General features: G+C 45.6%; 1 protein-coding gene across 3 annotated transcripts in view; it reads right to left on the minus strand.

Moving 5' to 3' along the window:
• Positions 1-10,282, minus strand: part of RGS8 (regulator of G protein signaling 8) — a 31,051-nt gene extending 20,769 nt beyond the window's left edge. For 2 of the 3 annotated variants that reach the window (XM_084637502.1, XM_084637501.1), the window contains exons 1-2: positions 10,006-10,282; positions 1,685-1,743 (exon numbers count right to left, since the gene is read on the minus strand). In XM_084637502.1, the coding sequence (XP_084493628.1) occupies positions 1,685-1,743; positions 10,006-10,113 (167 nt within the window). In that variant the 5' untranslated portion in view covers positions 10,114-10,282. Of the gene's footprint in view, positions 1-1,684; positions 1,744-2,960; positions 3,060-10,005 lie in introns of all 3 variants that reach the window. The other variant, XM_084637503.1, reaches the window with a different exon arrangement.
• Between the last annotated feature and the right edge of the window lie 3,538 nt (positions 10,283-13,820).

Below are 13,820 nucleotides of genomic sequence, written 5' to 3' on the forward strand. Positions count from 1 at the left end.
CCAAACTACTTCTTGCCCCTGTCATCCCTCTAGGTCATGGTTGATGTTACTGACCAGGCATCCTGGAAAAGCTGGCACTGCAACTAACCTGTAAATAAAATAACACAAGGACTTCACCCTTCTGTAGGGGCTGATCCTTTAACCACTACAGGCTCGAACATTCACACACAATATAAAAGCTAATTCCTGATGCATCTAATCATTTGGACTCTTGGAGCCTGTGCAGTCTGTGAATGGCTGAGGAGAAGGAGAAAAGAGCAGAGGAAATGGACAACCTTTGGCACAGGGCCAGCTTGTTCCTCTGCCTTGTCACTGAATCTCATTCCAGGGAGGAAGGCCAGGTTCCACCAGGAAGGAAGCTGATGGGACACATAATGGATAAATGCTGTCTCCCTGGTGCACACAGTATAGTTGCTTCCTAGTGACCATGAGAGAGGAGAAATACCTGATAACCTCCCTATCTTCTTACCCAAAGAAGGCACCCAAGCAGAAGACAAAGGAGCAGAAGAGAGAGGAGATTGTCTGGGGAGGAGTGGGGTGCCCACCTTCTTCGGGCCTGAAGAATTCCCAAGGCTACTGCTGCCAAATGCAGCATCCATTTTAAGACCTGATTACGTTAAAAATGCACAAAGCTTCTTCCCCACTAAACTAATGGAGAAGGGATTGCATTACATGCCAGTGAGTGCATTTCCTTAATCCCCACTCTGACCGTCTGCCTTCCATTGTGTTTTAGCTGAAACCAATCCCTATAATTCCCTAAGCCCCTTTGAATTTCCTTATTAACACAACCTCACTCGGATGTGAAACCAAAGCATGTGAACCCCTCGATTCCAGTAGCCAGGATTTTTCTTCCCCATTGCCAGGCTGGCATTGGTCATTGAGGGCAGAGCTGGGCAGCTGCTGGTGCTCCTCTCCCACACAACCCCACACGTTCATGCACTTGAGTTCTACCACGAAAATGCTCTGCACTCTTCTGGGCTCCTGATTTATGACAGTTCCACCCCATCCTCACTGTCCCTCGCCATCATCCATAATGTTCCCTTCCCTCTACCACAGCCACCTTTCCTGCTGATGCCACAGCTGACCACTGGAGAACTTCTCTCTGACCAATGTATTTCTCTCTTCATTGCTGGAATGATGACCCAAGATAGCTAATGAGGGCAAACCTGAGGCTCTGGTGATCTCTCTTTTCCCCAGTCTTTTAAACCTACCAGTAATTCTCTCTGCTGCAGGTACAGCCAATTGTTTACACCTTAATAAATCCAATATGTGACTCTGTGAAACTGGTCCCAGTAGGAATCCATCCATGGATCTTACTCCCACCACACACCCCATCTCTTTTCCCACCCTATAATAGAACTCCAGTGCAGAGAGGAATTGCCAGCATCTTCCAGTGCATGTTTTGAGGATGCTATTTGGGAGCAGAGGAGGGGGAGTTTGTTTTGAACATGGCACCCAACTTCAGCAAGATGACATTGTAGAGTCACCACAGGACAAGAAAAATGAAGCCATCCCAGGGGAGAAACCTAATAATGCTGAGGTTTAAAAAGGAAGAGCAGAGATTTCCAAAGAGACTGCAAGAGATTAAGAACATCCATCAATATATGTAGAAAGCCAGATGAATTGAACATGGATAAGGCATTCCAGACAGACAGACAGACAGAGACAGAGAAAAGATACTCACTGCCTTTGACCTGTCCTCACGACCTGTGGTTCTTTGCCAATTGTGTGATCGGAGAGGCTCTACGGAGAGAATAGAGCAGTCTTTTAAGAGGCAGAAAGTCACACTCAGACACACCTCCCCCTCCCCACTTTCTCCGAGCAGCAGCACAGCTGAAAGCAGCTCTCCTATCTGTGTCACATCCAGTAAACACTAAAGCAGCCTAACCCAGCAGACTGAGGCTTGGCTACACTAATACTGCAGAGCCGGCTCACACATCTCATTGGTGGGATTTCAGAATAGCCCACCTGATCAGAACACTTTGTTGCATCCTTCATCCTCCTCCTCCTCATTAACCTGATCACAAATCCCTTAGCTTCTATTACATTAAAATAATCCACCGCTTGGCATATTCTGTATATGAGAAAGGTTCACAGGGAGAATTCAGATGGGATTCCCCTGCAAACATTCTCTGTTGTTGTTACCCTGATTAAATTGGAATAAAGCATCAACCTGCATTGTCGTAAAAAAACCCTCCTCTGAGGTTGGGACAGGTTATTGTTTTCAGATCATAGGTCACAGAGCTCTTTCCACAGACAGCTGCTGACAGAAAAGGTACTGGAGAGTGTAATTAAAGAGTCCTGTTGTCATCAAAACCAAATCAAATCTATTAAAAAGCAAGGAAGGCTCCTTATTGGATGTAATGTGATAAATGCAGAGCCAGTAAAAAATCCCCCCCTGGCAGGTTACAGATGTGAATTTCCTTTCCATCCCATGAAGACCTGCTATTATCTCACATTCTCTCATACCACTTCTCACCTGACTTTTACTAACAACCCAAATTCCCTGCCCTCCCACACAGAGCCACCAGTGTCTCACTTTCTGTTTTCTCGTCTCTTCCTCTATTACAGATCCAAATTCCCCTCTCTCGTCATATACAGACTGATGAACTCTTCCATCCTTGTGCCCTCAGGCCTGAACTGGCAGAGGGGATAGACAAGGGGAGACGTTTTCAAAAGCAACTAAGTGACTTGAAAGTCAGTGGCGCGTGTCCTCCTAAGTCACTTTTTAAAATCGTACGTTGGGTGACTTAACAGGTCTTTTTGCCTCTCTAACTTCTGTGAGGCTGTGATGACCTGTTCTTATCCCACTTCCTTCTCTACCACATGCCAACCCTTTAATACAGATCCTAACCAATATTCTCAGAAAAGCTGCAAAATGTCTCCCTTGGCCACAAAAACATACAATTACTACTCTTTCCCGTCATTGTCTGGAACCGGTATTCTGTCGAAAGCCTCACCTGCCCCTCTTTCTTTAGTAAAGACTTCTGGCTTTTGTGTTCTTTGTAGCCCCAGCTTGAAGCATATCCTGAGACCATATGTGATTATATGGGCAGAATCTACTGAGAAAAGATTTATGATGGATATAAAAATTATTTAAGCAAATATAAGAGCCATTCTAGCTTTTCATCTTGGAATTATTCCTTTATAACCTGGAGTTCTCAGGGAGTGATTTATCTATTCTCAGCTCAGTACACAATACTCCAGGCTGTGATGATGCTGATTGATCAGGCCTCAGTTTCACCAGGAACCAGGAACTGAACCAACGTGGTGGCTGATATAAGACGTTTGTCATCCAGTGTGAGAGGCTGAGGCTCATAGTGTGCAAATGGTGTTGATAAGGTGGGTGAATTTGTTCAAACTAAATGACAACCAGCATGAGCCTTTGCCCAAATCCAAACCAAATTCAAAACAACGTTGCAGACAGCTCAGTGAACATTTAGCTTGTCATTTTCACTATTCTGTGCTTCTTCCTACTTCTGTCTGGGCTATTGCAATACAATGAGGTGTTATTTTTGCAATGACAAAAAAGCCAAATGTTGAGGGCTCTTCAACACAACTTCTAGACCAACAAAAAAACCCATTTTGGAAAGTTCAGCTCCAGCATCCAGACTTTTTGACTTTACTTTGATCTGAATCAAACAAAATCTCTGAGCCACCTGTCCTGGATGTATAATGAATCTGGAGATTATGGTGTGAGTCTTCCCTCTGTTACATCAGATTTTACATCATGTGAACTCCATTGACGTCAACAGTGTAACAGAGTAGAGAATCAAGCCTGTAATTTGCCTTATTGATTCTCCAGGTTAGTGTTGTTAATGCATCCATTTCTTGGGGCAAAGTGGGTTATTGGGCAGCCCCAGAATAACCGTGGAGACTGATACTTCTCTCCATTACTTTCCTGGTCAGGATTGAGTTAATCAGGAACAAACTATGTGCACTGGGTTGATAGATGCGGCATGGCAAATGTAATTAAATTGAAGATAAAGAGAATTATATTTTGCAGTGTAATATTTTAGAAAGCCTCTGTGAGGTAGGAGAAGGGTTTATAGCAAATTCCTTCTACAATGGCCCTTGTGTTTTTGTTTTAGCAGATGTACTATGCTGGCTTCTATTTAAAAGCTTTTAATAAAACAGCCATTTAAATATTAAATTTGAATACCATCCAACATTTTAAATCTCTTTAAGAAATCTTTTACAGCAATTTCCTCATGGCCTAATAGCAAATACACAAAACATAAATGTGTGGTATTGAGATGAGGTTATCAGGGAGACTCTATGGACACAAGGAATCACTGGACAGGACAGAAGGTCATTTACTGGCTCAACAATCTAATCTCTACCATCAAGCTCTTTCCTTCAGGTCCCTCTGCACCTTCTGTAAACTCAAATGTCTCCCTTCCTCCTTTATGTCGCTAATGTTTTGCCCATGGCAAGCTGACAACATCCCCCAAATTTATGATATGAACTTACAACTGGTTGTCACCCCCTCGGCATGCCTTTGGCTTGCCCCACTATGTGAAAACTCTTCTAGAACAACTATGTCCATTGCGTCTCCTGTTGTCCCAGACTATGGCTTGAGCCACTGAGCTGCCAAGTGAAAGTGAATGGTCACCGTCGTGAGGAAATGTGCTTCCTAGAGAACAGCAGCCTTTGTTTCTGAAACTGCTACCTGGCCCAGGATTGCAGCTTTGATGGTCTTGTAGTCAGTGGCAGCAGCCTCTCTCAGGGCCTGATATGTAACTTGTGCCTCTCCCACATTCCTCCTTCCACTGAGTAAGGACAGAGTAGTACTCTGCTCAGAGGTATCGCAGAAGTCCTAAAGGATATCATCTGATCCAATCATAGACAGGGAAGAGATGGCATTCACTGGCATTTTGGAGGGTGTTCCTGAGTTAATGAACTTCTTTACTTGGGCTACAGGTCTATATCTGTTTGACTCAAATAATCTCTTGTACCTAGTCATTTAAACAGGCTTTTTTCCCCCTTCCAGTTTGGAAGTATGTGTGCATGTGATTTTTGTTGTTGTTGTTTTGGGGGCAGGGGGTTGTTTGCTTAAGGGTCCATATGCCTTTGTTTATCTCTGTTATGGTATGGTTAACTAGCCTCCCTGTTGATTCTAAAGATTTTAAATTCCTCACCTCACTGCTGATTTTAAGGTCTTCTCGGTTAGCTTGCTTATGTTATTGAAATCTCCCTTTCTAAAGTATAGTGTCACCATGCTACATTTTTGTGCAATCCCTCCTCTGAGGATGTTAAACTTAATGAGACTGTAGGCATTATTACCTAGTGAATAGTTACTTCTGTGTCCCCTGCATTGTTTAGGAATAAGTGGCAAGTAACCTTTCCTATTGTGTACTCTACAACTAGCTGTTCCAAGAAGCACTTTTTCAAGATGCCAAGAAATTGCTTCCCTAAACCTTGTTCCACGGTGACATCTGACCAACTTCTGTCCAAATAGCTGAAGTCACCCATGATTAAATTTTAATTAGTCTTTGTTGCCTCTTTGATCTCTGTGGGAAGAGGTCAGAAGAGCCTGAGGGCTTGCCCTGGAGGACTAGCTTGCATTGATTGTTGTATCGCAGCACTGCCCTGCTGTCACACTGGGGCTAGCTGCACACTATTCAGCCTAACTAGATGAGGCTGCATTTGTGGGTCCTATTCTGACTTCTGTCATGAGTAATATACGACTGAGAGCTTTGTGCTTGGATGGAGAGCAGGTTAAAAGGAACAAATAGTTTTGACCTGGAGCTAAAGCTCTGGAACAGACAAACCCTGAGGAAGTCTAAATTGGTGTAATTTAGTAGTTGAATAGTAGACGTGATAAGTTACATCAGTTTAGATTCTCTTAGAAACTCTTATTTTGACTCATCTCTGAATTTGGGCCACTGTTTGGATATGTTTGCTTTGACTTTTTTCCTTTTCTCTGCCTCTCCTGTTTATTTTGCTTTCCCTTCTTCATCTCTCTTTCCTTCTGTCTCTAACCTTTTCTTCTTCCTTTTTTCTCTATTCCCATCGTTCCCTCACTGTTATACCTCCTTGCCACTCTCTTCTCACTCAGTGCCTTGCCATTTTCAGCTTTGTATCACTATCCTAAAACCATCTGAATTGGCCACAGGGGGATTCTCCCACTGTAGTGGGGACCTTGGGTGGTGCAGAGATGCCATAATGGCTCCTATGGCACCCCACCTCCCTCATGAGGCTGTTCAAACATACCCAGAAACCAAATTGGCACCTGGGTGGGCCCAGGATCAAGGGACTGCAAACATAGTTTAGTGCACTCTTTAATCCCTCTTCTGGAGTGGTGCTGAGCTCTTCTCAGCCACGGTTCACAATTAGGGCCTAAGGAACATCTCTAGTGTTAAACATTAGAATCACTCTCCGTGTCTGATGTCTAATACGAGAAGTCCTCCTAGAGATCTCTGTTTGGACAGTGCCATGTTGTTTTGGGGTTGGGGTGAAGCAGATTGGGATTGCAGCAAAGGTCACACTCTTGCAGCCTGAAATTAACCCTCCAGTTGACAGAACAGTGAATTAAAACACTAAATAAAAAGGTGATTTATAATATGTGAGAAGGGCCCTGTGAGAAATCCACCAAGTGGGATCTATATTGGTACTATTTTTGACTGGCATGCATAGCCAAAGTTTGGGGCCCTGTAGCCTGTTTTCACTAGGAGGAGAAATTGATGATAGCACCAGGTATTTTCTTTAGTGCAATTTTGTTTATTTACAAAGATTGTACATAAAGTCCTGTTTCCCTGAACACAGCAGGAATCAAACAGCAGAAGAGTTTCTTTGCTTGCTGTTCCAAACCTGCCTATTCCAGCAGCACTCTGCACCCCAAAAAAGCCTTGTCTCTTAACTTTCTCATATGGCCACATTACCAGTGCTTTTGTTACTGTCTGCTTAGCTTTTTGGCCACTTCTGTCTCTCCTTGCTCCTGCTCTCACACACCGACAGAAACCATTGCGCCAGTCCAAGCCCTAGCCCCTGCATTTAAAAACCCCTTGGGCCATGTGGTTCTGCTTCTCCTTAAGTTTTCCTGTGTGCCTGTATTCTGGGTACTACTTCTGTTTTTTCAAATACTTCTTTACTTTTAATCTGAATGAAAGGCAGCACTTTCACCCAATCCATAACAACAAGATTTAACCCAGCTCACAACAATACAAACGGGTCAGAAAACATCTGAGGCTCTAGTTTAAAGCTTTGTAAATGCTTCTACTCCATTTAGACCTAGGAGAGAGTGTGAAGTGCAGGTATTGGGCTGGGGAAGGCAGGACAGACTTTGGGACTGCATACTGGGTAGAGGTAGGTAGGAAAGCACCAGGGCTCATCCTGTGCTGGGAAGGGAGGTAGGAGAGCACAGGGCTACAGAATTCCTTGAAAATTAAAGACCATATTAAAAATACAAATATGAGATACATAAAATATGATCCATAGGTTTGTCTTTCTGTGTTCAGTTTGAGAGTGCCAGCTATTTAAATTCTTCCCCTGTGTCAATGACAAAAGCATCTCCTGGACTGTCTCTGGCATCATGCTGTGATTGATGTAGCAGAACAAATCTCTCTAACTGCTAGTTGGCTTCTGACCACAGCCTGTGTGCTCAGGATTCAGTCTCACTGATTCCTCCAGGCAGGCAGAATGAAAAATCAACAGCGAGGCAGCAAGTAAGGCTCCCTGAGTGGTAACGGCATTTGCATTGGAATGGAGCTGCTGAGATTCCCCTTAAATGTGATGTCTGTACGTACACACACGAGTGTGTGCACGTGCGTGTGCATTTTGGAGATGATGCTGGCATGTGTGGAGCAGAGATGCTGAAAATATTTATCCTGACATAGGTCTGTTCAGTGTCATCTTGGAGTCCTCCCCAGCTTTCAGCCTCACTGATGCTGCTGATGTCAATATGGCAGTATCTAAACTGCAACTGGCATGAACCCCTGTAAAATGGGGTTTATCGTGGAAACTCTGACAGACTCTTGCTGGAAATGTACAAGTTATAACAAGTTATAAGTACAAATTATATTTGGTAGAGCCTGCTAGATGAGGGAGCAGAAGCAAAAACTGCTACACACTTTTACATGTGCTTTGACATCAGATACACATCAGACAGTGGGGTTTGCTGGATGCTGCAGTTAACTTGATACTTCCAGACAATTCAGGGAGACCCTGACTGACCTAGAGTTTCCAATAGAAGGGTATAATTACACTGAACACCGTATAAACTAGCAAGGTCACCAAATACCCAACTTCAGGCTGACACCTGGAGGTTGCAGTTGCATCCCATTACAGGCCCAAGCGATGTGCAATTAGAAATCCATTTAATAGGGATGGCAGCTATGTCCGCATGCTCTTATCAGACCCGTCACCCACAGGACACACAAGCCCCATCTATAGAGTGGTTAGGGCTGTTGACCACTCTTCAGAGGTGCAAGCTGGCACAGCAGACACAGCTCTCAATCCAGCAAAGGACTTAAGCACATGCTTAACTTCAATGGGCAACTCCCATTATTCAGTTTAAGCACATACTTAAGTGCTTTGCTGGATCAGGATCTTAATGTGCCATCTTTCATCTGCAGAGATCACTGTTCAAACCTGGAATAGGACATAAATGAAATGCGCTAGATGGGCTCACCCTGTTCTCCAGGAGATCTTTTTCCTCCCCCCAAAAAACCAGAAACCACTATTTAGCTCAATTCTCTGCTCAGGAGGCTGGAGTGGAATAGCAGGAGTATCACAGATCTGGACTGAGGTACACTGGCAGAGCTGTGATTTGCAGGATTTGCATGCATTATTCCAGCCCTAATGATTAAGCACCCACAGCGTTGTGTAGAAAGCTTTCAAAGTAACTGTCCAGGCTAGTCCCACTGACTATTATCCAGCATTATTAGTTTCTGTGTAGGAGAAGCCTTGAGGTGGAAAAAGAAGCATGCTGCAGAGCGGTGGCATGGTGCAGTGAGGGAGGGGTGTGGGGTTTCAGTACCAGAACAGCAGGATTCACATTGGTCAGAACTGAGGTGCATTAGTAGAGCTGTGTGGGCGCCTGCCACTAGAATAACAAGATTAATATGGGTCAGGAGTGAGGTGAATCGGTGGGAAGCCATATTGAGAAGCTTGTGTAGACTTCAGTGCTACTGGCCCCTCTTATTTCATGACCACTCTAATTTACCAAATTTCACCCCCAAGCACCAAACATAAAACAAAAATATGGAAATTGTTACGACAGAGTAGTAGTTATCCAACAGCCAGTATGGTGGGTTGAGACAACCCTCTTGGACTAGATCTCGCCTGCTCCCCCACAACTCTCCTACCGTCTGCATGTTTACACTACATCGAGCACTTGGCATAGTTCTGTCACCTCCGACACTCTCCTTTCACTCAAATTAGTTTTATTTTTAATTAACTGAGCAGTGGTGTTAATCACGGGTGTTAGTCACAATGGCATGAATAAATTGGAAGCCGAGTATTTAAAAGAAAATATGATCCATCCTTGTAAAGAAAAAAAATATGAATGAAACTAAAAATATAGTGAAGACCTTGTAACTATAGCTACCAGGATAAATTATTGTTATTCTAGAAGTGTAAAAAGACCACAGCTAATCCACTTGAAACAGATATCTAGAACCAGAGTCCAAGCTTCTAGTACGGGCCCTGGCAAGGCTTGGGGAGGCATGAAATGGGGGGAATCGGAGGAAATACACAGCTCTTGCTGCAATTGCTAATTGGAAACAGTGTCTAGACTTTTTAGGCCATTCATAAGAGGCCCCAGAAAGATTAACATACCAACAGAAGCGGTACGGTGACATTAATTGTGGTGACAGTCAATGCGGCTCTCTCCCCCACCCCTTTGCAGGCCCATTGTTCACCACAGGAATTGGTGCTAGAATAAAGAAAAAGTCAACACCAAGGAGATTACATCTGAGCTGAGAACTAAGAGGCCTGTAGCCCTGTTACACAGAGGCCTTTCCCAGAAGCTTCCCTACATAATAACGAACTCCTAGGTCTTACCTGTCTTGTAGCTGTCAGCATGGTGGTGGCTATGTAGTTTTGGCAGGTGCTTGATGGGCATGGCTTGTCGAGGCTCTGAATGACAGGGTCTGCAGCCTCCTGGTACATCGGGGAGCGTGAAGAGTAGCCAGCCTGACCACAGTTATCTCTAGAATAACTGCAGCACCGTGCTACTCTCCTAGCTTCCTAGCGCTGCATCTCATGAAAAGAACAAGAGCTGGTGGAAGGAGGAGGGGGTTACGAAGGAGAGAGAAGGGGGAGAAGAGAGAGAGAGAGAGAGAGGACGCTCTCGCAGATGCATACACACACAGTGGATAGAGACACACAGAGACTTGTGCAGGATGGCACAGCCTGTCTAGCTCTCATTATTCCAGTGCACTGGCTGCTGCCTAAGGCTCACTCCCCAGAATTCACTTGTTTCTGCATACGGTGGTGGGAAAGGGGAGGGGAGAATGATTCCCAGGCGGTCACTGGAGGATGGGAAGAAAGGAGGGTTAGGACTTACCTGGTTTTTGGCTTATTAACTTGGGAAGGAAAGGGCTATGCTAGAGGTGAGAAATAGAGACTGTTGTTATAGGAAACAGTGGGTGGTTGTGCTCATACTTCTAGATTCTGTTTGCTTTATGTCCAGGAGAGCGTGAAAGCCTGAGCACAGCTGAAGAACGGGGGATGGGTTAGGGCTACCCTGGCTCCAGAGCCACCAAAGATATGGGCACCCAGAGACAACCAGGATAGTGTGCTGTGCACACCTGCTGAACCAGGGTCATATAGCTCTCAGCTGCTGCCTATGGTCCCTTTTGCCTGGGTCATGCCATAATGGGACCAAAGGGATTGAGTGGAGCACCCTGGAGCAGGATGTATTTCCTCCCCTTCAGCTGCTGCAGCAGACAACAGCAAACAGCTGTGTGTGATGCCATCTGTCTGGCCATAGGCTCGATGCTCCTCCAACAATGGTCCCCGAATCCCAGGGATCCTGCCATAATCCTCCCCAGGGAAAGGCACAGACTGCCCCTCTCTTTGTGTTTAGGGTGGGATTTTCAAAGTCCCATTACAAGTAAGTGGGTCTTGTGCTCCTATCTCATTTAGGCACTTCTGAAAATCCCACCTTTATTCCTCTTTATTCAGCTCTAACGGTGCACTGCCTGGATGGGCTGGATCTAGCTTTGGACAGTTGGTTTACTCATGAGGATAAAAAGAAATGGGTGAGATGGTTAGGTGTATCACATACTCCCCCGGCAGGGTCCCTCACCCTGTTAGCCACCTGCGCCAAGCTGCCAGGTTGTGTCCTAAATTTTCATAGAGGCGCTTGCGGGTTTAGTATTCTGGCTGCCATTAATAAAATCAGTGGTGTGGTGCAATAAAAAACTCAGTGCAAGCTTTGAAAAGTCTCCCGTGTGTCAGTCAATGCACAATCCACCTGTTACACTGAGAGTACACACCACTTCCAGTGCCATTTATATACATATTCATTCATATGTCTTTGTGACCTGACTAAGGTCACACAGCAGTCTATAGCAGAGCAAATAGGTCTCTCAGCCCTCCTGGGTCACAGTCAAATGCCTTAACCACAAGACTATCATTGTGCTTCATGGCCTAGTTATTCAGCCACAGGAACATGGCTTCATTATGGGTCACTCTGTATGGGAGACATCAGTCTGTATTTCAGTCACAGCAGGCAAACAACACTGGAACAATAATTAATGATTTAAGACAAAACTGGACAGCTCCTGACCCCCTGATCTGCTGCTGGGGAGGGCCCTACCTGCAGCAGAAGCAATGTGGATCTGCTGCCCACAGGTGAAGATTTTGGGAATCCATCCAGGGCTCCACAGCGGGCTCCTTCCTCATTTCCAGGCAGCAGAATTTGGGGACAGGAGTGGGACAGGTGAGAAGCAGGGCCAGAGACTGGATTCAATATGTGGGACATTCCTCCTGCATAGTGGGAGCACAGCAGCTTTGGGGCTACTGCAGCCATGGGGCTGCCGTAGCAGCTACAGAGTGTCTTCCCTGCCCCTTGATGACTGGGGGAGATGGTGGAGATCTCTCCTTTCCAGCCCCATGGAGCTTCCTGCACAAGCCCAGCTACTCAGGTGTGGTTCTGGGGGAAGGATTTGGCCCACTGGAAATAAAGGTGAACTAGTGGCAAGATGTCCATTAATGAATGGCAGTGAGAGGTTCAGTACAGCCCCATCCCAGGATGTCAGAGAGAGACTTGGGTAGGACTAGAGAAATGAGGAGGCAGCCACAGAATATGAAAGAAGACACTCTAGGGGTTAGAGTTGTGAAGTCAGACCCCTTCCTGCAAGATACAGAGGGAGCTCTGCGGGAAGGACTGCCACCTGAAATACAAAAACCCAGGACCTTTAAGAGGAGGAGCCAGAGTCAGTGGCGTGGTCATTGTACAATTGTGGGGAGTAGGGATGGGAGGGTGAATCAAGGCCTAGTTGGTAAATATGAAGCGGGGGCCTTTCCTGTGTGGTCTCTGCTCTCTCAGTAAGGCAGGCTCCTTCCCCCCCCCATTGGCCTGGCCTAGCCTGTTCTCAAGTTGAAGGTGCTGTGGTCGCAGTATGGGGGTGGGCAGAGCAAGGGCAACTGGGCACAGAGGAGCAGGGTGGTGGGGCCAGGCGAGCTGAGGAAAGGCAGCTGTACTGCATGGCTGCCGGACTGGGCACAATGTGAGCCTTCCCCTTTCAGGCTGAGCTCCTACCACTCCTCTCCTTCATGCAGAGTTTTGATCAAATTTGTGTTGAGTGGTGTATTGTTACGCAAGTGACAAAACCCAGGACTTTTAATGTCTTTGGGAGACTTACAGATTTCCTGGAACAGCTACCTCCAAAAAGGGACGATCCTGGGAAAACCTGGGCAGATGGCTATCCTATAAGAATGGCCCTACTGGGTCAGACCAATGGTCCAGCTAGCGCAGTATCCTGTTTTTCGACAGTGGCCAATGCCAGGTGCTTCAGAGGGAATGAACAGAACAGGGCAATTTTGAATGATCCATCCCCTGTTGCCCAGATCAAGCCCCTTGCCACCTAACTGGGAGAGGCAAGAAATATGAAGACAGCCCCCTCTGTAAGAACCAACACTCTGGGGGAGGTATGGAAATGAGTCCAGCCTGAACAAGACAGTCGGGCTCAGAATGGACTAGAGATACTTTGTAGAAAGTAGCTCCTCCCAGAAGTGGAATGGGGATAAATATTAGGATTGTGCGAAAGGTTTGCCCAAAACTGACTCAAAATCAGGGTTTGGTTCCTAATTTGATCTTGGTTCCTCAGCCATAAATATTACTAGACTGGGGCAAAGGTCACACAATACCCCAAGTTGCAGAATCTGAACCACCATGTAAACGCAAATGGGTCAGTCATTTCCCACCCTGTGAATAGACCTTACCTGAAACTGGAAACCAGGTGTCAGGTACCATAGTCATGAGCGGTCCACAAAAATCACACACACAGAGGTGGAAAGAATTTCTGGGATTTTAGATTATAAGCAATTTGAGGTAGAGACTGCCTTTTTCTTTGTTTTAAAAAGTCTAGCTGATTAGGGTCCCAATCCCAGTTGGGGCCTGTAGGTTCTGTAGTAATACAAATAATCCATAATAATGCTGTGTGAGATTTCTCCCCAGAGCTCTAAGGTTTTAAGCAACATTCACTATCCACATTTTCTCCAGGTATTTCAGCACTTTCTCCCATTGCTCGTTACACTGAGTTTCTTTTGAAAGAGACCACTCACAGCTGTCCCCTTTCTGGAGTGCATGGCCGTCTGCTCTGTGTCCCAAGCCATGTACCCATTCACCCATTCCGTGGAGCATATAA

This window comes from Lepidochelys olivacea (assembly GCF_965140295.1).
Source record: "Lepidochelys olivacea isolate rLepOli2 genome assembly, chromosome: 8".
NCBI lineage: Eukaryota > Metazoa > Chordata > Testudines > Cheloniidae > Lepidochelys > Lepidochelys olivacea.